The sequence below is a fragment of the Mytilus californianus genome, unplaced genomic scaffold (assembly GCF_021869535.1).
Source record: "Mytilus californianus isolate M0D057914Y unplaced genomic scaffold, xbMytCali1.0.p SCAF_14, whole genome shotgun sequence".
Classification (NCBI taxonomy): Eukaryota; Metazoa; Mollusca; class Bivalvia; order Mytilida; family Mytilidae; genus Mytilus; species Mytilus californianus.
This window is the reverse complement of record NW_026262626.1, coordinates 25,796,496-25,821,955: the sequence shown is the minus strand read 5'-3', so window position 1 is coordinate 25,821,955 and position 25,460 is coordinate 25,796,496. Positions and strand designations below refer to the sequence as shown.

The 25,460-nt window shown below is 31.7% G+C and overlaps 1 protein-coding gene across 12 annotated transcripts in view; it reads left to right on the top strand.

Moving 5' to 3' along the window:
* The window catches only part of LOC127724579 (trichohyalin-like), an 81,705-nt gene that overhangs the window by 54,140 nt on the left and 2,105 nt on the right, over positions 1–25,460 (top strand). For 8 of the 12 annotated variants that reach the window (XM_052231582.1, XM_052231587.1, XM_052231585.1 and 5 more), the window contains 9 exons: positions 208–228; positions 527–640; positions 8,168–8,289; positions 9,070–9,244; positions 9,790–10,104; positions 18,420–18,490; positions 21,613–21,717; positions 22,842–22,936; positions 23,682–23,751. In XM_052231582.1, the coding sequence (XP_052087542.1) occupies positions 208–228; positions 527–640; positions 8,168–8,289; positions 9,070–9,244; positions 9,790–10,104; positions 18,420–18,490; positions 21,613–21,717; positions 22,842–22,936; positions 23,682–23,751 (1,088 nt within the window). The other 4 variants (XM_052231583.1, XM_052231589.1, XM_052231591.1 and 1 more) reach the window with 4 other exon arrangements.

The window sequence follows — 25,460 nt, the reverse complement described above, 5'->3', positions numbered from 1 at the left end:
CTCACTAATAAAACTATAATGCAATTTGCAAATACATTTATATAATGATATTTAAAACAATAAAATATATTCTATTTATATAAATTATTTTTCTCCTGAAAGTTTAATATTTAAAGAAATTACTGGAACTATTCAAGTTAGTGTAGGTTAAACAGAAATGCTTAAAATGTTTTTTGCATTAATTATTTTAAAATAATCTATTTTCAGAACAAAAGAAGATGAAAAAAGGTAAGGAAAACACTTTTACTTCATCTTGCAACCATCTGTGTAAAGATGTGCCAGATTAAGGACATGAAAATGTTCAAATATTTGAATTGGTTTTAAATCATATTAGAACATTAAATCAGTCCTTTGTATTAAGATTTCCAGGTGTATAGTCCATAGTTAAAATTGAATTTGACAATTTGACACAATGTCAATGACCAAAAATAAAAGGTTCCATTTGTTTTGTTTTTGACATTTCGTATTCAGAGTTATGTCCCTTACTAGTCTGAGAAAATGAAATTGTTTTTGATCTTTTTTATAGCTCCCAAAAAAGATACTGAGGTAAAACCAAAAGAAGTCAGACCAAGTCGTTCTAAAACTAAACCAGTGCCAAAAGTCAAAACTAAAAATAAAGATCATCATGACAAGGAGGAAAGTAAGTTAAATGCAATTTTTTTGATTTTGCCACAAATGAGATTTTTTCAATCTGTTTCAGACTATGCTATTTTGTCTTAGCCAGTCTATAATTATACCCCACGCAACGAGTTGCGGAGGGTATAATGTTTTTGACCCGTCCGTCCGTCAGTCTGTCCATCTGTCAGTCCGTCCGTCCGTCAGTCCTGTTTCTTGTCATCGCAACTCTCTCAAACCACACAACAGAATTTCACGAAACCTTTTTAGATAAAAAGGACATATTATGTAGTTGTGCATATCGACAGGAAATTACGATTCAATTTTTTTTCTAGGAGTTATGCCCCTTTGAACTTATTTGCTTCAATGTACTACTGCAACAGTTTGTCATCGCAACTCCTCTCAAACCACACAACAGAATTTCACAAAACCTTTTTAGATAAAAAGGACATATTATGTAGTTGTGCATATGGACAGGAAATTACGATTCAATTTTTTTTCTAGGAGTTACGCCCCTTTGAACTTATTTGCTTCAATGTACTACTGCAACAGTTTGTCATCTCAACTCCTCTGAAACCACACAACAGAATTTCATGAAACCTTTTTAGATAATAAGGACATACTATGTAGATGTGCATATCGACAGGAAATTACGATTCAATTTTTTTTCTAGGAGTTACACCCCTTTGAACGCTTTAAGGTACTACTTCAACAGTTTGTCATCTCAACTCCTCTGAAACCACACAACAGAATTTCATGAAACTTTGTAGATAATAAGAACATACTACGTAGATGTGCATATCGACAGGAAATTACGATTCATTTTTTTTTCTAGGAGTTACGCCCCTTTGAACTTATTTGCTTCAATGTACTTCTGCAACAGTTTGTCATCTCCACTCTTCTGAAACCACACAACAGAATTTCATGAAATTTTGTAGATAAGAAGGACATACTATGTAGATGTGCATATTGACAGGAAATTATTATTCAATATTTTTTCTTATACAATTTTTTTTGTTACACTTATTTAATTTCTCCAATGACAATGTGGGGACGTGGGGTATGTGAGCGTGCTCACTAAGGTTCTTTAATTAATATGTGAATTTCCCATTTATCCTTTAGATAAGTTCTATTCGAGGAAAGTTTTCATATAACTGATTAATTCACCACGCTTTTACAAGGTTTCAAAAAGTATCCACCACAATTTAGGATATTAATTTTTAAATCAAGTCATTTATTTTTTAGCTCACCTGGCCCTGTCCGTTGTCCGTCATTGTCGTTCGTCTGTCATCGTCATCGTCGTCAACATCCATGATGGCAGCCAGTGGGGGACTTCATTTAACATAAGACCCTATGGGCAATACATACAAATGTCTTCTTTTAGAGAACCACTAAATGGAATGAAATCAAACATAGCATGAATGTTCCTTATGAGGTGCTGACCAAGTGTTGTTACTTTGAAGCCAATCCATCATCTAAGATGGCCGCCAGAGGGGGACTTTTGTAACAAAGGACCCTACGGACAATACATACAAATGTCTTCTTTTAGAGAACCACTGAATGGAATAAAACCAAACATGGCTTGAATGTTCTTTATGAGGTGCTGACCAAGTGCTGTTACTTTTAAGCCAAACCATCATCCAAGATGGCCCCCAGAGAGGGACCTAGTTTAACATAATACCCTATGGGAAATACATACAAATGTCTTCTTTTAGAGTAGCACTGAATGGAATGAAATAATATATGGCATGAATTTTCCTTATGAGGTGCTAACCAAGTGTTGTAACTTTGTAGCCGATCCATCATCCAAGATGGCCGCCAACGGGAGACTTCATTTAACATAGGACCCTATGGACAATACATACAAATGTCTTCTTTTAGAGAACCACTGAATGGAATGAAACCAAAGATGGCATGAATGTTCCTGATGAGGTGCTGACCAAGTGTTGCTACTGTGTAGCAAATACATCATCCAAGATGGCCGCCAGAGAGGGACTTAGTTTAACATAGGACTCTATTGGAAATACATACAAATGTCTTCTTTTACAGAACCACTAAATGGAATGAAATAAAGCATGACACGAATGTTCCTTATGAGGTGCTGACCAAGTGTTGTAACTTTGTAAACGATCCATCATCCAAGATGGCCTCCAGCAGGGACTTAGTTTTACATAGGACCCTATGGGAAATACATACAAATGTCTTCTTTTAGAAAACAGCTTATTGGATTGAAACCAGACATTGTATGAATGTTTCTTTTGAGGTGCTGACTAAGTGTTGTTACTTTGTAGCTGATTTGTCATCCAAGATGGCTGCTAGCAGGGGGAGTAAGTTTAACAGGACCCTATGGGAAATACATACAAAAGTTTTCTTCTAGAGAACCACTGAATAGAATGAAACCAAACTTGGCATGCATTTCCTAATGAGGTACTGACCAAGTGTTGTTACTTTGAAGCTGATCCATCATCCAAGATGGCCACCAGCAGGGGACTTAGTTTAACATAAGACCCTATGGGAAATACATATAAATGCTTCTTCTAGAGAAGCACTGAATGGAATGAAACCAAACATGGCATAAATGTTCCTTGAGGTGCTGATGAAGACCTTAATACATGTAACTTTATAGATTGAGATCTACTGTAAACTGCAAAAATATCAAGAAAAGAAGATCTACACATAAGTCAACATGAGCAAAATTGTCAATTGACATCTTGTTGGAGTTATTGTCCTTATAAAGTCATTTTCCACAATTTCAATGAATTTATTGGTAATTTCTGTAAAATTTTACAAAAGTCTTCTGCTTTTGATTAAATTACGGGGCCAATATTAAACCAAATTTTTGGCCTCAATCATTATTAGGGTATCTGTTATGATTTTAATCTATTTTTACATGATTTCTAAAACCAAAGTAAAATCAGGTGAGCAACACAGGTTCTTGAGAGCCTCTAGTTAATTGTTAGAATAACCAGGCAAATTGTTTGATCATAAATGTCTGTAATCAATATATATATATTTATTTTGTTAACAGTTTTTTAGCTCACCTGGCGTAAAGGGCCAAGTGAGCTTTTCTCATCTCGTGGCTTCCATTGTTGTCTGTTAACTTTTACAAAAATTTTCTCCTCTGAAACTACTGGGCCAAATTTAACCAAACTTTGCCACAATCATCATTGGGTATCTAGTTTAAAAAATGTGTATGAAGGACGATGACCCCGCCTGCAGACCAAGATGGCCAAGGGCTAGAAATAGAACATAGGGGTAAAATGCAAGTTTTGTCTATTATTTTGAAAACAGTTATTAATAGAGAAAATCTGACTGGAGCATTAATGTCCAAAATGTTGAGCTCTACCAATTGTCTATATAACTGTCAGACAACTTTTTATAGGAGTTATTGCCCTTAAAATTTCATTTTTGCCTATTAGCTTGAAAACTATAATAGATAGAGAGAAACTTTAAGTGCAAAAATGATCAGCAAGACCAGATCTACAAATAAGTGTCCATGGTCGTAATCGTCAGTCGACTCCGTTTTTAGAGTTATTGTCCTTTGATGACGATTTTTTACCATTTTTTTTTGCGTTTTTGCCTTATATCTTAAAAATTATAATAGATAGATAGAAACTTAAATAGGCAAAAATGATCAGCAAGACAAGATTTACAATTATGACAATATGGAAGAAATTGTCCATTGACTCCTTATTGGAGTTATTGCCCTTTAATGACGATTTTTACAAAAATTATTGCGTTTTGCCTTATATGATAAAAATCATAATAGACACTTTAAATAATATAAATGATCAGCAGGGCAAGATCTACTAACAAGTCAAATTTTGCTGATATTGTTATTGGACTGTCACTCTTTATAAGAGTGATTGCCCTTAAAAGAGGATTTTTTTTAACCCTATTTTGTGTTTTGAGCAAAAACTATAGAAGATAGAGAGAAGCTAAACAGACTAAATGATCATTGATACAAGATAAACAAAACAGAGATTTTTGTCATGAATTCTATTCTCGTCTACAATGTTGGAGAGTGTCCTTTGTTGAATATGGACATAGACCAAGGTGAGCGATACAGGCTCTTTAGAGTAGTGTGTGAATAAAATTGAATACATGTAAAAAAAAAAAATAAAATTGTAAAGACCTTGATCTATATCAAATAGCTTGTTTGAAATTAGGCAAAACTTGAGTTTTTGTCGAGCCTGTGACTTTTGTCGCAGAAAGCTCGACATAGGGATAGTGATCCGGCGGCGGCGTTAGCTAACTTCTTAAAAGCTTTATATTTTAGAAGGTAGAAGACCTGGATGCTTCATACTTTGTATATGGATGCCTCATGTTACGAAGTTTCCGTCAGTCACATGTCCAATGTCCTTGACCTCATTTTCATGGTTCAGTGACTACTTGAAAAAAAAGTTAACATTTTTTGTAATGTTAAATTCCTCATGCCCGTCAGACAGTTTTCACTTGACCTCGACCTCATTTCATGGATCAGTGAACAAGGTTAAGTTTTGGTGGTCAAGTCCATATCTCAGATACTGTAAGCAATAGGTCTAGTATATTCGGTGTATGGAAGGACTGTAAGGTGTACATGTCCAACTGGCAGGTGTCATCTGACCTTGACCTCATTTTCATGGTTCAGTGGTTATAGTTAAGTTTTTGTGTTTTGGTCTGTTTTTCTTATACTGTATGCAATAGGTCTGCTATATTTGGTGTATGGAATGATTGTAAGGTGTACATGTCTAGCTGGCAGGTGTCATCTGACCTTGACCTCATTTTCATGGTTCAGTGGTCAAAGTTCAGTTTTTGAGTTTTGGTCTTTTTTTCTAATACTATATGCAATAGGTCAACTATATTTGGTGTATGGAAATATTTTATGATCTATATGTCAGTCGCGCAGGTTTTATATGACCTTGACCTCATTTTCACGGTTCATTGCTCAGTGTTAAGTTTTTGTGTTTTGGTCTGTTTTTCTTAAACTATAAGCAATAGGTCAACTATATTTGTTATATGGAAGAATTGTTAACTGTACATGTCTGCCTAGCATGGTTCATCTGACCTTGACCTCATTTTCATGGTTCATTGGTCAGTGTTTAGTTTTCTTGGTTAATGTTAAGTTTATGTGACAGTTGTAATAAAGCTTTATATTTAGGACTATCAACATAATATCAATGATTAGTAAAGAAGGCGAGACATTTCAGCGTGTGCACTCTTGTTGTGAACAGTTATTAAGCAATTATAGAGGCAATATGTTTTGTTCTGTAATCATTACATACATATACATATTTGAATAATTTAGTTGTTATATGCTTGCCTACACTGGAAACTGAGGGATCATTCAAGACGGTAAAATACCCAAAGTATCCAAAGGTCAAGACGAACAAGATCAGTGACCTTGAAGCCACACAAATAACTTTTGTTAATGACTTTAAAGTTCATTCAAGTATAGATGAAAATGAAGAGGTAACTTCCATTGCTGAAAAAGATGATAGCACACAATTCCGTTTAGCAAAATTTGTGGAAAATGCAAATTCTGTACATGTCGCTGGTCAGTTAGACAATTTTCAAAATGGAAAAAAGATAGATAATTCTTTTAGAAATAATATAAAATCTTTGGAGAAAAATTCTCTCTCAGAGCCAAAAGTGAAAAAAAGAGTCAGAATTCTGGAACTTCCTGTGGAAAAACCTGAAGAGTGTGTTTATGTGGACCAAAATAAACCACCAAACATACATGAACATGTTTCCATGCCATGTCTGAAGGAAGTGTTGGTAAAGGGAGGTAAATCACCAATGTTGTCATGATCTCTGTAATGTGATGTATAGAGCCTGCTGGGAACTGTTTGTTGTTACTATGTATATACATGTATATCTTTTTGTGTATGCGTTGTTTAATCTGTTTTTTTATTAAGTTTAGATAAATATGTATTAGTACAGTTTACAAATTATTTTTTAGCTCAGCTTTTAAATAATTGAGGGATAAATATTATATTTGTATGCATCCATTTAATACAAGCAAGTTATATTTGTGGCATCTTTTAAATTTCCTATTAAAGACTTATACACTCAATAACCTGAAAAATAGAGAATTTTTAGGTTACCAGATGACTTTACACTCAATTTCATATTTTAGGTTTCTAAATGATCAGGCTAAGAAAACAGATAGTATGAATAAGAAGATGTGGTATGAGTGCCATTGAGACAACTCGCCATCCAAGTCACAATGTATAAAAAGTTAAAACAATTCAAACAGGAAAACCACTGGTCTAAGTCTGTTTAGGGGTTTTGTACCTATCCTATAACATTTATGAAAAAGTTGTTTTCATTTATTTGTATTTTTTTAAAATATTTTGTTGATTAAGTAATTTGTGATTTGCCTTTACCATAATGCAATCTATTAAGATTTAAATCTTATGAAAAAGAATTAATAAAATGCAGTGTACCCTCTGTCAGGCAAAATTGTGATGTATTTCCTTTTATCAAGTTTACTGTCTTTTTTACCCCCACAATGCTTCATGTAAAAATGGGCAATATAATGTGTGTTAAATGAGCTTCCAAAGTTATCCATCCAATGTAGATGTTTCCTGTTTCCAAACCTGCCAATTTATTGGATGGTTTCTCCCATGAGACCTATGACTTGACTCTTGAAATCCTCCAGAATTATAAACTGAAGACCAAATGGTCAATTATTAGAAATCACACTTTTTTTTAAACATTTGGATGATTACTTTTGATTGAAGATTCTTTAAAAAGCTAACCAGTTATTAAACTTGTATTTTACCCTGTTATATAGTAGTAATTACCTAATTTCAATCCACACTTCATATATTAAATAATTGTTCCACAAATATATATAAAGACTATTTGTATATGACGATTGTTTGTTTGTTTTTAATAATCTGAAATAAAAACTATGAAGTGAGTGTTGCATGAATTGTCTATATTTTCTATAATTTAAATTTCGTTTGAATAAATATTTAGATATTTTGTTGTTTTTTATATCAGATAGTAAAAGGATAGATTTTGATCCTAAATCAGTGGTTAATCGAAAACAAAATATTATTTCTCTTGTCAAATAAGATTTGTAAGATTTGGATATTGTGTCTTCTTTCTTAAACGCCTTATAACCATTTAATTACATTTGTACCAGCTCAAGTAGATAAATGAATTTTCAGTTTAAAAGTTTGTCTCCTGGGTAGAATTATTTTTAGTCTTAATTGTTATGTTGTATTTTATTATAATTACACAGAGCGAATACAAGGTATATGATTTTAAAAAAGATATTTTTTATGGACGTTTTTGAGTAGTTTGTTAATTATACTGCTTTTAATTAAAATCACATTGGAACTTTTATATTTGAAAGTTTGAATTCAGATGTTATTTTTTAATACCTTTGTATGGTGATTGAACTTTATAAGTACTGGATTTTTTCTTTTATAACTAATATTTCTTTTGTATATATATATATAAAAAAGAAGTTTCAGCTATCTATATTTTGATTTTATTGTTTGTATTGTTTGATGGTAAAAATAATTTGACTAAATATAGTCTTAATTTCTCATTACAGAACAAGATTTGGATGAAACTGGTACTCTAATTAGTGAGGACACAACTCATTCTGTAGCTACCATAGAAGATACAAAGACTGGTCCCCTGTCACTCACTGTCTCAGCTGACAAAACTTCACAGGTAAGTTATAGTGGTCATTATTCCTTGGCAAGTATTAAGGATTCTAAAAATTTATATTTTTCAATTTCCGAAAAAAAAAAAGAAAAGTTCAGGAGGATTTAGTAATTGGATACAATTTTGGGGCTACAATAGAGAACTTATATATGTTTGTTGGCTGATAGAATTAAAATATTGGGAAAAGAGAATTTTAATACAACAAAAATTTTGTGAAATAAATATATGTCCGATTGCTTGTTTTTGAGATACATGTATTTGATTGATTGATGGTTGGTGTTTAACACCACTGTCTGCTGCATTCTTGGCTGTATTGTAGCAGCAATTTTTTTTGGTGGAAGAAAACTGGCTATTCTGGTCAATTAAAATCAGGAGTCAAACTACAAGCATTAGAAAATATAAACATTATATGCAGTATGGGCTTTGCTCATTGTTGAAGGCCGTACTGTGACCTATAATGTTAATTTCTGTGTCATTTGGTCTCTTGTGGAGAGTTGTCTCATTGGCAATCATACCCCATCTTCTTTTTTATATAATAAATATTTCTGCATTTTTCATGTGAAATGTCTTGGTAGAAATTATGTAAGCATGGAGAGTATGTAAGTAAATGAATTGCAAAGTATTCTAATTTAATTTAATTTTTAATTTCACAGTTTTTTTTAAATTATCAATTTGCATAAAGACTTTATATATTGGCAAGTTATTTATGTTATTGCACTCAATGGTTTGATTAGAAAACTAAAATTCCTTTCCTGGTTTATTTTTTATGAATTTGATATTTTATAGCCAGAAGAAAGTCCCTCACCACAGCCTAAAAGGAGAACAGTGGTTAAGAAAGTTTTTGTTCCAAAAGTCAAACCTAAAGTAGAAAGGCAAGACTCTACACCAACTCCTGAATTAGAGGAAGAAAAATCTTTGACACCTGAATTAGAAGAAGCAGAAATAGAAGAGACACCTATTGGTAAAATTTGACCAAACCGAATGTTTATATAGCCCCATTATAATGCCTCAATGTCAGCTATTGGATTTGCCAATTACAAAAGTTAACATTCCATCTTTTTGCAACTTTTTAAAGCAAGACATTCTTAAAAAAAAAATATTGAATTTTTATAATTTTATAATACTACCCACATAAAAAATATGTTTTAGTTCAAATTAAAAATGTTATGTGAGAATTCTATCCAATCATCTCTACTCATTTTTCATGTTCTAAACAGGAAACGCAACATATTTTTCCTTAGTGTTGCTTTTATTGCTTTTAAATCATACCTTTACTGAAGCTCTATCAAATGGGCTGATTGTACCATTGGAGAATGGTAGTCCTCCACCATCGTTACTAGAAAGGGTAATAAAAAAAACAATGATATATTTCTTTGCTCACAACACTTGATTTAGGAATAATATCCATCAGGTACCCTGGATAGATGTATGTGTCATATTTATATATATTGTCAGATAGCGATATAAATGACTGACATGAAATTTTTTTTTTTTTTAACATTATAGTTGAAGAGCCAGCACTTCCTGTTGTTGAACTTGATGAGCCACCATTACCTGATCCTTCGCTTTATAAATGTAAAGACTCAAAATCTTCAACAAAAAACAAATCTATATTAAAACCAATACTTAAACTTGAACAAAAACTGAAGAAACAGAGACAGTTCAAACGGGATACATCTTATGAAGAAGAATTACGGAGACAAGAAGAAGCAGAGAGACGAAGACAAAAACAAATGGAGATGCTCGAAAAGATGAAGAATAGGAATAAAAGGACCGGTGGTGAAGCTGAAGCTGAGGAAGAGGCAAGGAATTTTGATAATTGTAAGTAATGCCTTCATAAAAAAAAACTGGTTCCAACATCCTAGTGACTTTATTTTGGCTAGTGTTTATAGAATAGATGATTGTTTAAATACTGTAAATTCAGAAATTATTGCGAGGTTTTTATTAATGTGAATAGTGCAACTGTGTGAGTATCGCAATAATAAAAACTCACATTTTGATATCTGAAACATACATCTATATAGAGATTTTCCATGAACGCGATAATTAATCTTGCATTTTTGTCCATTCTTCATGTTCTTAAAAAATCGCAATAATAAATGCACGCAATAATTTCTGAATTTACAGTACTACAAGTATTACCGATGAAGATTGATTTTTATATAAAACAAGTCTGCTGCTTTCACACAACAGATCAATGATACAAAGTGGTATTTTGAAGTGAGAAAACATGTTGATACTCACAACCTCATATGACTTGAACCTTGGATAAGTCAAACAATTATGTTAGGTCGCTTTGACTTTGTCTTATCCAGGTTTGACTCTTATATAAACACAGGCATGTAACAGTAAATAGAAGAAAAATAAAACATATGATTCCTCTTACATCTGTATTGATAGATTAAATTTTTGAATTTCTGAAAGATCACTTACCATGTTCAAATTTATGGGCCAAAAGTAGCTGTTAACACATCTTCTTTAATTTTAAAAAGTTTTGAAAGTTATACCAGCTTTTGAGAAAAAGTGGCCAGTTTTGTTGGTTTTTAAATTTGACAAATAGAATTTCAAATATTTGTGACTGCTTGCATTGGAGTGAAATACAGGATTTAGGAAAAAAAACACAGAAAATTTATCCAACAACTAAACTGTTTTTCACCTGCTGGAATAACTGGAATATTCACATAAATTGAATGATTTTCTGAATTTCAATATCTTAATATTTTAAGATTTGTGAATATTGTGTAATTTACAACAGCAGGTGAAAAACAATTTAGATGGTGGATAATTTTTCTGTGTGTTTTTGTAGTTGTTTGCCTCTTGCAGTAAAATGGATTGTCTTGCTTCCACCCAATAGTTTTGTTCTCTTGAGTAAAGTCTTTAATCTTTTAGATCAGATAAAGAATTACCCTCAGGCTGGCGTTATACACATATCAATTTTTTGACGGGACGTATTATGTTATACAAATGTCCGGTGTCCGTCCGTCTGTCTGTCCGTCTGTCTGTCCTGCGTAAACATGTCGCACCGTAACTCTAGAATGACTTATCCAAATTTCATGAAACTTAACATAGTTGTTTCTTATGATGGTCAAACGATCTGTATACTTTTTGGTGAAAATAAGATTAAAACTTTTTGAGTTAGGGGACTTATTAACTAAAACAGGTGTGTGTTTTTTTTCACATGTCGCGCCGTATCTCAAAAACAATTTATGATTATTGCTTAAAACTTTACACACTTCTTAGTTATATTAACCTTAAGATCTGTATACTTTTTGGTGATGATTCAAAATTTTATTTTTGAGTTATTGAGTATTTTGTAAAAAAAGGGGATGGGGTTTTTCACATGTCGCGCCATATCTCAAAAATGATTTATGATTATTGCTTAAAATTTTACACACTTCTTAGTTATATTAATCTAAAGATCTGTATACTTTTTGGTTTTGATTCAAAATTTTATTTTTGAGATATTGATTTTTGTCGAGCCTGCGACTTTTGTCGCAGAAAGCTCGACATAGGGATAGCGATCCGGCGGCGGCGGCGGCGTTAGCTAACTTCTTAAAAGCTTTATATTTTAGAAGGTGGAAGGTCTGGATGCTTCATACTTTGTATATGGATGCGACATGTTACAAAGTTTCCGTCAGTCACATGTCCAATGTCCTTGACCTCATTTTCATGGTTCAGTGACTACTTGAAAAAAAAGTTAAGATTTTTTGTAATGTTAGATTCTCTCTTATTATAAGTAATAAGATAACTATATTTGGTATGTGCGTACCTTGCAAGGTCCTCATGCCCGTCAGACAGTTTTCACTTGACCTCGACCTCATTTCATGGATCAGTGAACAAGGTTAAGTTTTGGTGGTCAAGTCCATATCTCAGATACTATAAGCAATAGGTCTAGTATATTCGGTGTATGGAAGGACTGTAAGGTGTACATGTCCAACTGGCAGGTGTCATCTGACCTTGACCTCATTTTCATGGTTCAGTGGTTATAGTTAAGTTTTTGTGTTTTGGTCTGTTTTTCTTATACTGTATGCCATAGGTCTACTATATTTGGTGTATGGAATGATTGTAAGGTGTACATGTCTAGCGGGCAGGTGTCATTTGACCTTGACCTCATTTTCATGGTTCAGTGGTCAAAGTTAAGTTTTTGAGTTTGGTCTTTTTTTTCTAATACTATGTGCAATAGTTCAACTATATTTGGTATGTGCGTACCTTGCAAGGTCCTCATGCCCGTCAGACAGTTTTCACTTGACCTCGACCTCATTTCATGGATCAATGAACAAGGTTAAGTTTTGGTGGTCAAGTCCATATCTCAGATACTATAAGAAATAGGTCTAGTATATTTGGTGTATGGAAGGACTGTAAGGTGTACATGTCCAACTGGCAGGTGTCATCTGACCTTGACCTCATTTTCATGGTTCAGTGGTTATAGTTAAGTTTTTGTGTTTTGGTCTGTTTTTCTTATACTGTATGCAATAGTTCAACTATATTTGGTGTATGGAAATATTTTATGATCTATTTGGCAGTCACGCAGGTTTTATTTGACCTTGACCTCATTTTCAAGGTTCATTGCTCAGTGTTAAGTTTTTGTGTTTTGGTCTGTTTTTCTTAAACTATAAGCAATAGGTCAACTCTATTTGTTGTATGGAAGAATTGTTAACTGTACATGCCTGCCTAGCATGGTTCATCTGACCTTGACCTCATTTTCATGGTTCATTGGTCAATGTTTAGTTTACTTGGTTAATGTTAAGTTTATGTGACAGTTGTAATAAAGCTTTATATTTAGGACTATCAACATAATATCAATGATTAGTAAAGAAGGCGAGACATTTCAGCGTGTGCACCCTTGTTTTTTTTAAAAGGGGTGTTTTCACATGTCGCGCCGTATCTCAAAAACGATTTATGATTATTGCTTAAAATTTTACACACTTCTTAGTTATATTAATCTAAAGATCTGTATACTTTTTGGTTTTGATTCAAAATTTTATTTTATAGATATTGAGTTTTTTGTAAAAAAAAAAAAGGGGTTTTTGCATCACGCCGTATGTCAGAAACTATTTATGCTTATTGCATAAAAATTCACACACAAGACAACGGGCGTATCATGCGCTCATGGCGCAGCTGTTTATTGCTTTTTTCTAAACAACTTTGAAAATATAAAAAAGCATGTTTGTCCTGAACATGCATGAAATATTGGCCACTGGACATTTAGCAACCATCAATTTATAAAAAAGTTTGTAGAAAAGGGGAGATAATCAAATATAATAATTTTTTTTTATATGGTGAAAGATTTCAGAAAACCAGTTCAAAATAAGAAAACTTTAAAAATGTTGCAAGAAGATGGTGGTAAGTGAAAGTGTGAGTTCTGGCTTAATGGGGTTTTAGAACTAAGGCTTTAAAATGTACTAGTGTTCGTATACATTTTTGAGCTGGCTTATTCTTGATTTTTCAGTGAAATAAACTTTGAACTATTCTTGATGACTTGTAACTAATGGCACCATGCCATATTCAAGCTATTCTCTGTAATTCATTCGTGATTTATTGGTTATCTTAATTTTTATCTTAATTCTCACTGATCTAGAGATATTGTGTGCCTAACTTTTTTCTTTGTTTACATGGTAAATTTGTTTGAAAATCATTGAAAATGTTGTAAGCAGTTTTTTATGTCTTGCAGAAAAAAAAAATGGGTTTAATTGGGCTATTCCATTACAATGAATATAGGAAGGTGGAAAGAATCTTTCCATCCCCCCTATTTCCCAACATGCTTTCTTCAAGTAACATTGTATGCATCAAATGGACATAGGCCATAAATGATATGTAAAAAAAATAGTAATTCCCCTCCTGCCCTCCCACAGATATTTAAAAGGGATATAAAGTTTTAATGGTTTTATTTATCATTGATTCCTTTGATCCAATCAGCACACTACCAGAATTATAGAAATTGACCTGTCTTTATAGAACTTGTAAACAAATTTTAGACTTGTCCTTTTCCATGAATATCTTCAAAGATTAATTGATTAGAAAAAAAAATTGTTAGAGAAAGGGGAGATAATTAGATATGATTTTTTTTTTTTTTTTTTATGATGAAAGATTTCAGAAAACCAGTTCAAAAACAGAAAACTATAAGTATGTTCCAAGATGATGGTAAGTGATGGTGTGAGTCGGGCTTTGTGGAGTTTTAAAACTTGAGCTTAAAAATGTACTGTTGTGTGTTTACATTTTTGAGCTGCCTTATTCAATAATGAGTGTTTTCAATACAAAAAACTTTAAACTGTCTATTTTTTCTTCTATTTGGTGACTTAATTGATGGCAGCATGTCATCGGTCAACTTTATGAATCTTCATTTGATTTGTTTGGAATTCTTGTTTCTGACTGATCTTAAGAATGTTTTCCTTTCTCAGAAGACATGGTATGTTTGGAACTTGAAATTGTTAGATTTAGAACTCCAAATTTAGGAGTTTGGTTAGGAATAGATTACCTTGAAATTTTTTGATTTAAGCGTCACTGATGATTCTTTTGTAGAAAAAACACACATCTGGCATACAAAATTGTAATCCTGGTATCTATAATGAGATTTAAGCAGCAAAATTTTTAAAATTTGAAAAAAAAGGGGGGGGGGGGAATCATTTTTGGATGGCTGAACTGAAGAATAGTATAGCCTTAAAAATGGATAAATATCAAGATTGTTTTATGGACTTTTTTTCTGTTTGACAATTCGTATTTTCATATCCATATACCGAACAAAGGTTCAGAAATTATTGAAATAGATCACACTAACTCTGATGCAATTTTACAAACAAATGAGGGGTAAAGCTTCCTTCAATTTCTTTTGATCTTGAGATAAAAGTCAATGTGTCAGAAAAGTTATTGAAATTATACTTTAGACCAAATTTGTTCAGACATGTGTGACATTTTAATGACTGTTTTTTCAATATTTTATGGCAAGAATGTAGAATGTTGCTATTGGTAAAAAAAAAAATATATTTCACCATTTTTACTGTTGGAAATCAAATACATTACAATACTATTACAATTAATTTGTGAGAAAAAGTCTGGAAAAGAGGATGGAAAAAAAATTATGAGGGTCAATTATATATTTTTTCTAGTACTACTTAATGTAGACAATTAAATGATAAGAGATGAAACTCTTTCTTTCTATAAACTTTTTTCTCAACTATTGGCTGAATTTTACCTATTTTTGTTTGTTAGATTTTTTTCTTATATATATGCAGTTTTTGTGTTCTCTGGAGTTCTTTGGACAAGCTTGTATGATGATGTCATACATTTTGAAATCATGAAGAAACAGATGCTTCCTCTTCCACTGTATCACCTGAGATACAACTTTTTTTTCACTGTTGAAAGATGATTTCAAACAAACAAATGACTTTTGGGAAAGATGATTTCAAACAATGACTTTTGGGAAAGATGATTTCAAACAATGACTTTTGGGAAAGATGATTTCAAACAATGACTTTTGGGAAAGATGATTTCAAACAAACAAATGACTTTTTGGACAGATGATTTCAAACAAACAAATGAATTTTGGGAATTACTGCGTTCATAAAATTTTGATATCAAACTGGAGTGGAGAAATGTCATAACTTATCTTTCATAATGCTGTGGTATATCATAATGTTTTGACCATTTATTAGAAAATATACCTAATTTCAAAATTGGTCAGAGCATAGTGTGTAAAGTTCACTTCATCTGATTTTCTTTTTATGAAGGTGAAAATAGAACGCTTTCAGTTTAACAGAAAACATTGTGACATAAAAATGTTAAGACTTGATCTGGGATGTAAAGATGGGTACACAATACCTTTCTTTCTAATTTAAAAAAAAAAAACGTGTATACTGAAAAATAGACAGAAGACTTTTCCAATATTCTTCTTGACAAAGTAGTTGTTTTGAAATAATGATCTTTGCATTTGAATATATTTCAATCATAGAATTCTTGAACTGACATTCTCACTGAAGTTTATTGTGATGATCATTTGTAAAAAATGTATATAAATTTCTTAAGAAATTTGTTTGTTTATTTGTTGGAGATGAACACTTCTTGAAGTGTATTCATATAACTAATTGCCTTTATATTCATCAATTGGCTTGCATTGATCCTATAGGTTTTTTTGCACTGATGCGGCGTAAAGCTAACATCAATTGGCTCGCATTGATCCTATAGGTTTTTTTTCACTGATACGTTGTAAAGCTAACATCAATGGGGAAAACAAAGTTTATACAGAAGAACATCTGACTTTATACAAACAAATGTGAAAAGTAAAGGACTCAATACCCATTTGTTCCTGGAATCCTTTTTCTATGCATTTGTACAATGGCATTTAGTTTTTAATGATGATGGAGGAGATGAAAGGCTGAATGCTTTGCCTAATTGTCCAACCTTCAAGTAACAGACAATTTTTAAACACTAAATTTAATAGCATTCACCAATTCCTCTGTCTTAAACATGATAGCCTCCTATGACTTTATAATGTTGAAGGGACCAAGTCAGCCGAGTGGTCTCAAGTAGTTTATCTACTGTATCACTAGCCTGTTGACACTGATATTGAGAGTTGGAACCCCCTACATGACAGGTGGGTTGGACTACAATCTTAATTGATTAGGATTGCCAGTTTTCCCGCCAAAGGTCATTGGTTCTATCCAGGCACTCCTGCTTCCTCCAATAAAAACTGGCCTCCACAATATAGCCAATAGTGCTGAAAGTGGCATTAATACCAACAATCAATCAATCAATTTTAATGATATTGACCAATTATCAAAACCAATTTGATGATCTTGTGTTATTGTATTATAAATTCTTATTATCATTTTGATATTTGACACTACACTTTACAACAAACCATCTGTCAATCATCTTTCACATTCCAGAAATATTTGAGTTCAGGCTAGGGTTTAGTGTAGCTTAGGGTGTGGTAAGTCAGAAGAGGTATGGTTAGGATAAAATAAGGCATGGGGATTGTAACACTATATTATCCTAAAGTGTAAACGGTAAAAGAAAGGACTTTTTCTCAAGAAATATTTTGCTTCTGAATTTGTCTGTACATTAAAGACAGATATATGCAATTGTATCTTTCAGATAGCATGTTCACAATGTGTAAATATTGCCATCAACTTATCAATTCTTGGCAGAAAATATGTGGCAGATATTATCTTGAAAACAAATGAATTATATTTTTTGGAGTGTAAAACATCTGTTTTGTTCTTTTTGGAATTGTTTATTTTACACAAACTTTAGTTTTTTTATTGCCACATCTTTTCTTGGAGAATTGTTGAAGAATAGTGTGATTTTGTATAATGACTTCACATCTTAATAAAGCAATCAGTTTTTTGCAGATCAACATGTTCAGTTTAATGCAAGAAGAGTCACACACATATTCTACAACGTATAATAATCTTTGACTTTATTTTTTGCTTGAGACGTCCCACTGACAACTGGCATTTATGTTTGCCACATTGCCACATGTATGCTGCGCCACCTAACTTCATAGATTCTTGTAAAAATTATTTGCCACATATAATTTTGACTAATTACACTGCCATGTTTGATTCTGAATCATTTTTGGCCTTATTTTCATATTTTTTTCTCTCTGATTTTTAATTTCAGTCACAGTATCACTGCAGTTTTTGATTGGAGTCACAACACACATATGATATATAATTTGATTATCTTCAAAATCTACAGATTATGAATTTCTTATATTTGCATGAAAAAAAAAAAAAAATATTTAAACAAAATTCATTTAATTGTGAAGTAACAATAACATTTTTAAATGTACTTGTTTTCCCATTTGTATGTAACATAATTGATGAAGTTCTGTTTAATCATTATTAAGATAAAATCATGAATTAGCTGGAAAAAAATGAGTTTCAAAATTTTGATGTATATATCAGTACTGAGTAAAATATTCTGGCTAATACTGCAATTTGATTGGTTGCATTTAACAAAAACAAAGATCAGAATGGTAATTAATGTTGAAATCAGGACACTCCAGTATGATATTTTCTTATTCAGGCTTCACAGGAGATATGGGCCCATATTCCCTGTGAAGTTCCTAAATAACATATAATATTCTAAAAATTGAATCATATGCTTTTGTTACAAATCTTCATACTTATTTTTAGATGGATTCTTAGCAAAATACTGTATATTCAACAAGCTAACTTTAGATGCCTACAGAAGGACATTTGATTCTGTAAGTGAACTATATTTTAATTATTTTTTCAATGTGGTTAAAAGGGGATGCAGGCTATCTAAATGTATCCAACAACACAAAAAAAACAAAAACAACCAAATTCATCTACATTCAGGTCCGTACGCTCCACAGAGAGTCAAATTGTAAACAAGCATATCACTGCCACTACCAAGCTTAAAGCCTCTTCCGAACATTTGAAAGTCCTTACTAAGTACTGGTTACCTAAATTGCACAAAAAACCATTTGAATTCCGTTTCATCTCAGCATCTAGTAAGTGTTCTACTTAACTAATCTATCAGTGCTTCTAACTACCTCCCTTACTACTTTCAAAGAACTTGTTATTAACTTTTGTAATAAAGCTTATGAAAATAATGGTATTAATTATTTTTGGAGTGTTAAAAATTCTTTAGAGGTTTTAAATAAAATACATGCTTTTGATGGTCCTTTTAATTCTGTTGACAGTCATGATTTTTCTACTCTCTATACTACACTTCCACACAATCTTATCAAGAAAAAGTTTCATATTTTATTAAATGGTCTTTTGAAAAATCTCATTACAAATTTATTTGCTGTAACTCGTTTAAAGCCTTTTTCTGTAATGAAAAAGGAAAGTATGCTATATCTATATCTAGATACACTTACTAGAAATGTGAAGATATGATTGAAGCTTTAAATTTTCTCCTGGACAACATATATGTACGTTTCAGCGATAAAGTGTATCGACAAGTAGTAGGTATTCCTATGGGCACTAACTGCGCCCCTTTAATAGCAGATTTATTCCTGTATTGCTCTGAATCTCAGTTTATGACCAAACTCAGTAAAGACACGTCATTGTTACATTTGTTTGATACATTCAACAATACCTTCCATTATCTAGATGATATTTTTTCGTTAAACAATCCAGAGTTCTCTAAATATACTACCAAAATTTACCCAAAAGAACTTACTTTAACTAAATCTAACATAAACAGCAGTAGTTGTCCTTTTCTGGATTTGGACATTTCAATCTCTAAAGGAAAACTCCATACTAAAATTTACGACAAAAGAAACAACTTTTCATTCCCTATTGTTAATTTTCCCTTTTTTAGACGGCGATGTTCCTTTGGCTCCATCATATGGTGTTTATATATCCCAACTAGTTCGTTATCCCCGTGTGTGTAGTGATGTCATAGATTTTAACGAACGTAATCAATGCATCACTGGTAAATTATTAAGTCAGGGATTTCGTTACCATAAATTACGTAAAACTTTTACTAAATTCTTTCATAGATACAAAGATTTGATTAGTAAATTTGGCTGTACCTGTAGAAAACTGATTAAAATTGGTATTTCACATCCTAAATTTTATGGTAATATTGTACTTAAAGCGCGGAAATCACTATGTGATCCGTGTAAACTCATCGAATCTTTAAACAAACTTATTAGTAAAGGTTATCTTACCAATGTTGTAATTAGATCTTTGAATATAGTTTACATTGGCACTAATATTGATTTTGTCATCAGCAAATTAAAACATTACTAAATTTGTATTCTTTTCAAACGGGATGTATAAAGACACACTCACGTTCATTTTGATCTATAAAGAGGTTAAACTAACTATCTTACTGTCTGTCGATACATTTATTTTTGACATTGCACAAGTCATGTCTTCTTTGACTGATCATGACGTTAAAATACTAAATCCCTGGGATGTGTTTTAGTTGATTTTAGTCTCTGATGCATGATTTTTTATTATTAATTGTTTTGGCTTTTAACTAGCTGTCAGTAACTGTGAGTACTCTCAAATTGTACTTTCTTGTTTATTTGACCTGTTGATACTAATTGTAATGCTTTTTTGTTATTTAATGTTATTCAGGGTTATATCTGGTCTATATACCAGCTTTGATAAGTGTTTGGTATTACTATAAATTTTCACTTCGTACTATGAACATCAAAATTATTTATTTTGTAAAAATATTTCCTTTCTCTATTGGAACTGTACACGTATACCTACCTTACAACAAAATTATTTTCATTTACCTGTGTTTAAAGTTATTGCAAATGGCTGATATTTTTGTTCGAGCATATTGTTTTTCTTAATTTGTTTAACATTTCATACCAATATAACATGTTACTTTTATTATTTTTCCCTTAGTTTATTTATTTTGTATTTACATTGTATCATAGGTCAAATTTATTTGTTCAGTGTATGTTCACTGGTGTTAATATGTCCTTTGATTGAGTTAAGCTATTTCAGTTGATACTTTATAGTGTGACTTTCTATGTTGTGATGTTACACTATTGTTTCAGAAAAAGGGTGAAGGTTTGGTACCATTAAAACGTTTAAACCCGCTGCATTTGTTTGCACCTGTCCTAAGTCAGGAATCTGATGTTCAGTAGTTGTCGTTTGTTGATGTGGTTCATACGTGTTTCTCATTTCTCGTTTTTTATATAGATTAGACTGTTGGTTTTCCCGTTTGAATGGTTTTACACTAGTAATTTTTGGGGCTCTTTATAGCTTACTGTTCAGTGTGAGCCAAGGCTCCGTGTTGAAGACCGTACTTTGACCTATAATGGTTTACTTTTTTAAATTTTGACTTGGATGGAGAGTTGTCTCATTGGCACTCATACCACATCTTCTTATATCTAAAGTCAACACGTTCACTACTTCTTTGAAATACAATATTTTCATTACTGTAAATTTATAAATTATTGATTGCATTTATTATTGCGATTTTTGAAGAATGAACAAAATGTGAGTTTAATTATTGTGATGTTAGGAAAAACTTCATACAGATATATACACCAGATATCAAACTGCGAGTTATTATCATTGCGATTTTCAAGGTGTCGCATTATTTGCATTTATAAAAACCATGCAATAATTTCTGAATTTACAGCAATAGATTTTTCTTGTTTATAAGTGTTATCATTTCCAAAGCTGATTTTTTGTCGATTTTAATTTCACCTAATACATCACAGTAAAAGAAAAAGAAACAAATCTGTTGAACCTCAAGATGAAGAATAGCAATAAAATCACTGTTCATTTGCTTTTGCTTCTGTTAAGTATGTGTGGGTATTTTGTGTCAAGAATGAATATACCATCTTCTTTTTTATTCATGTGATATTTATATCTTCCATAGGTTGATGAAGAAAGGAAAGGGTGGATTAAAGGTGTAGATGTGATGATAGGTTTACGTGGAATCAATCAGAAAATCTCATACGAGGAAGAGGAATATTTATACAGGGTTTGTACAAACATTTGTTATATTTTTACATTCACCTTTTCTGTTTGTCTGTCTGTTCATCCAATAAAAATTTTCTTTGCACTTTTGTGAAGTGCTAGTCAACAGAATTACTTAATATTTGGTCAGGAGCTTGACGGCGATGAGTTGTAACTTGTGAGTACTTTTTGTTTTGTTTCTGTCAGCTACCTTCTTCCTATTTGATGATACTTTGAATTTTAAATATTGTGAATGAACTTACAAATTTTCTTCACACATTTCACTAGTACTAATGAACAGAATTACTTCATATTTGGTCAGTAGCTTGACAGTGATTAGTTGTAATGGGTGGGTACTTTCCTGATCTATCAGACACTTACTTAATCCTGCTTACTGATACTTTGAACTATGAGTGGGGGTATGCTAAGCATGACAAGTCATGCATTCTTTTCTGATTGGTATTAAATAATCATTCCATTGTAAATCTATATCTGAAATGTATACCAAATTCTGTAATGTGCAAAATCATAGGTTTTTTTCTTACCTTCATTTATATATTTTTGAAAATAAAAATAAGTCTCACAAACAAGATATTAAAATTTCAATGTAATAATGAGGAAGACCATTTCAGACTCAAAATAACAATTTATCTTCTTTGAATCTGATGCTGTTTAGTACACAATAGATATTTTCCCTAAAAATAAGAATTGGATTTGTCTCCCATTAGACATTTGTAGTTGTGGGTTTTGTTTTGTAAATTATCAATCAGTCGGTTTCTTATATGATATTGTCTGAGAACAAGAATATTTATCAGTATAGCCTCGGTGTTTTTATGCCCCCGCCGCACTAAAGGGGGCATTAAGTGTTACCCTAGTCCGTCCGTACGTCCCAAAAATAGTTTACGTTTTCTAACTTTAGTTGAAACTTATGCACAATGCTTATTACCACAAAACTCTTATCAAGTTCGAATTTGGGTAACTTGTCACTTCTACCGTTCTTGAGTTATGTCCTTTTATACCGTTATATGCAAGCGGGGGCATAATCTGTGTCCCATGGACACGTTCTCCATTTAATTTTTTATAAATTTACTTTAAATTAATAAAAATGATTGAAAATTATCCTGCACTTTATTTTATGTTTACTTTCAGGTAATGGAAATAACAGGGTACAATATTTCACAAGGTGCTGATTTTAAATTGTTTGCTGTTATGGCTGCTCTATCATTAAAAATTAGTTCTTTAGAGTAAGTACCTATAATGGAGAGATTTGATTAGTTCAATAAAGTTAATATCCTGCATGGAAAGAAAACAAGGTCTCTTCTCAATTCTCAATTTACTGTAAACTAATTTTAGTATTCTCAAGGATTTTTGTTGTTGTCCACCATTTTACCCCTTGACTATCAACACCACAAGGATTTATTTTTGTGATTTTCTATCTTCTTTAATGTATTTATGTAAGAGAAGGTCCAGGTTTTACATTGTCTTGTTAATTATTTTTATTTTTCTAGAATTGACCACAAAAATTAGTTGGTTTACAGTAAATCATGAATAAGAAAAAATAAGATTATAAAAATAAGGAGATGAGGTATGATTGCCAATGAGACAACCATCCACCAAAGTTCAAATAAAGTGGATGTAAGTAATTATAGTCAACCGTACGGCCTTCAACCATGAGAAAAACCCATACCGTATGGTTGGCTCTAAAAGGCCCCGACATGAAAAATATGAAACAATTCAATTGAGAATACATGTATTTTATTATTTAATGTTCTACATAGCTAGAGCTTCAAATCTTATGAGTTTTAGTTAAGCTTATGTAAATTAAATATCTGTTCACTTTTTAAGGTTTTCAGCTGAACAGATTATCTTTCTTTTCAAGTTTAATTCAAGGGTACATTTTGCTCAAGTTATTCATAAAATTCATAAAATGCAAATTTGGCTTCCTGAAATTTCGATTTTAAATTTAAATGAATAAATTCATTATTTTAGTTCTTGGATGAGGAATATGATCGGCAGCATGGATTTTAAGATGTTGGATACTAAAATGTATATGTGTAAGGTAAGAAAACATATGTGTATAGTGTTGATAGTGATATTTACTTTGTTTACTGTGATGTCCTCCAGCAAAAAAATAAAAAATGTAAAATTACAACAACAGGGAACCAGTAGAAGTCAATAGTTGGTATTCATTTGATCGACAAGGTGTGGACACTTAATAATGTTACTAATTTTTATTTTTAACCTTGTTTAAAAAAGAATATTTTTCACTGTTGTTTGGAACTAAAAGAAATTAATTTGTTTACCTCATGCTTTATGGTTCTATGATTCTGTCTCAGGAAAATATGTTGGTTTTTAATAGTTGATGTAAATCTTAAAAAAACAACTACCATTTGAAATTTCCTTTTGTTAAGACAACGTTGTAACTAATATGGTTCCTTCAAATATTGACCTTTTCTAAAAAAAAATTTGATTTTTAAAAAGAATAACATTTATTTGAGCTTAACTTTAGGAAAACACAAGATGAAAGAGATGCGAAATCGTTGAGAACTACAATTTTCAGGTTATTGTTTGTTTTTACAGTTTTTAGATATTATGAAATTTACATTTTATAGACAAAGGGAAATAACTCAATTCACACTAATTGCCAAAATGTTGCTTTTTTTTTGCTTTATACAATGCAATTTTGATTAATTTTTAGATCATAATGCATAATGAATGCAATATCCTCTCTTTGATTTTGTTGAACTTCTCATAACCAAGAAAGGCACCGAACCATGTCAGTCAATAGACCATTTTCGAGTTTGTTGCATTTCGGTCAAAAACTTTGGTTTTAGTGAACATGTGTTTATGGGCAACTTCACTTCCTTCCCATGTTGAGCGAGTGGTTGAAAAAATATGATGCGATATTACACGAATTATTTGACAAATTAAATTCTTATAATTGGTAATCAGCACTGCTGTCATTAGGGGATTGTGATGAAGTACCTACAGTTCAACAAACATTATTTCTAGTCTATCCTGCATAATGATGATCACAAAGATGCTCGTTGAACTTTAATAGTGCAGGGATACAGGTGATCCCCACTATCTGGTAAATGACGTCATAAAGACGCGTATAATTGACGAACTTTTCCTGTGAAGAACATACATTGTTATGTCCCATTGCAATAAAATATATCTTGAAAAGGCATCATAAGCACTATCACACCTACATTTCTTGAAAATAGAAAATATATGGAAAATAGCATTATTAGCAACCTCATATAAGAACAAGAAGTGGTATGATTCCCAACGAGACAAATTTCCACCATACAGCCTTCAACAATGACCAACCAAAACTCATACCACATAGTTAGCTATAAAAGGCCCCTAAATGAGTTGACGTCTACATGTAGGATATTTATAAAATTGTTTAAAAGAACCCAAAAAGATTTTTTTTAGTTATTGAACTTGGACAGATGAAATATTTGCAACCACAGGTGACATTGAAGCATATGCTGTTCTTTTATTTGTATACATCTATAATAACTTGATATATTTTTGTTTGACAGAAATTGTGGGAGTGTAATGCAGATGCAAATAAGATTTCTATAGACAACTTTTTAAAACTTTTTAACTTTTTTTTAAACTAAACTTTTTTCATGATATTGGCTGGATGAAAAGAGGGTGCGTATTATACACAACTTTGTACTATACATGGCAAAATACGGTATACTGTGGATTCATTATTATTCGTTGGATACCAATTTTCGTGGATTTCGTGGGTAC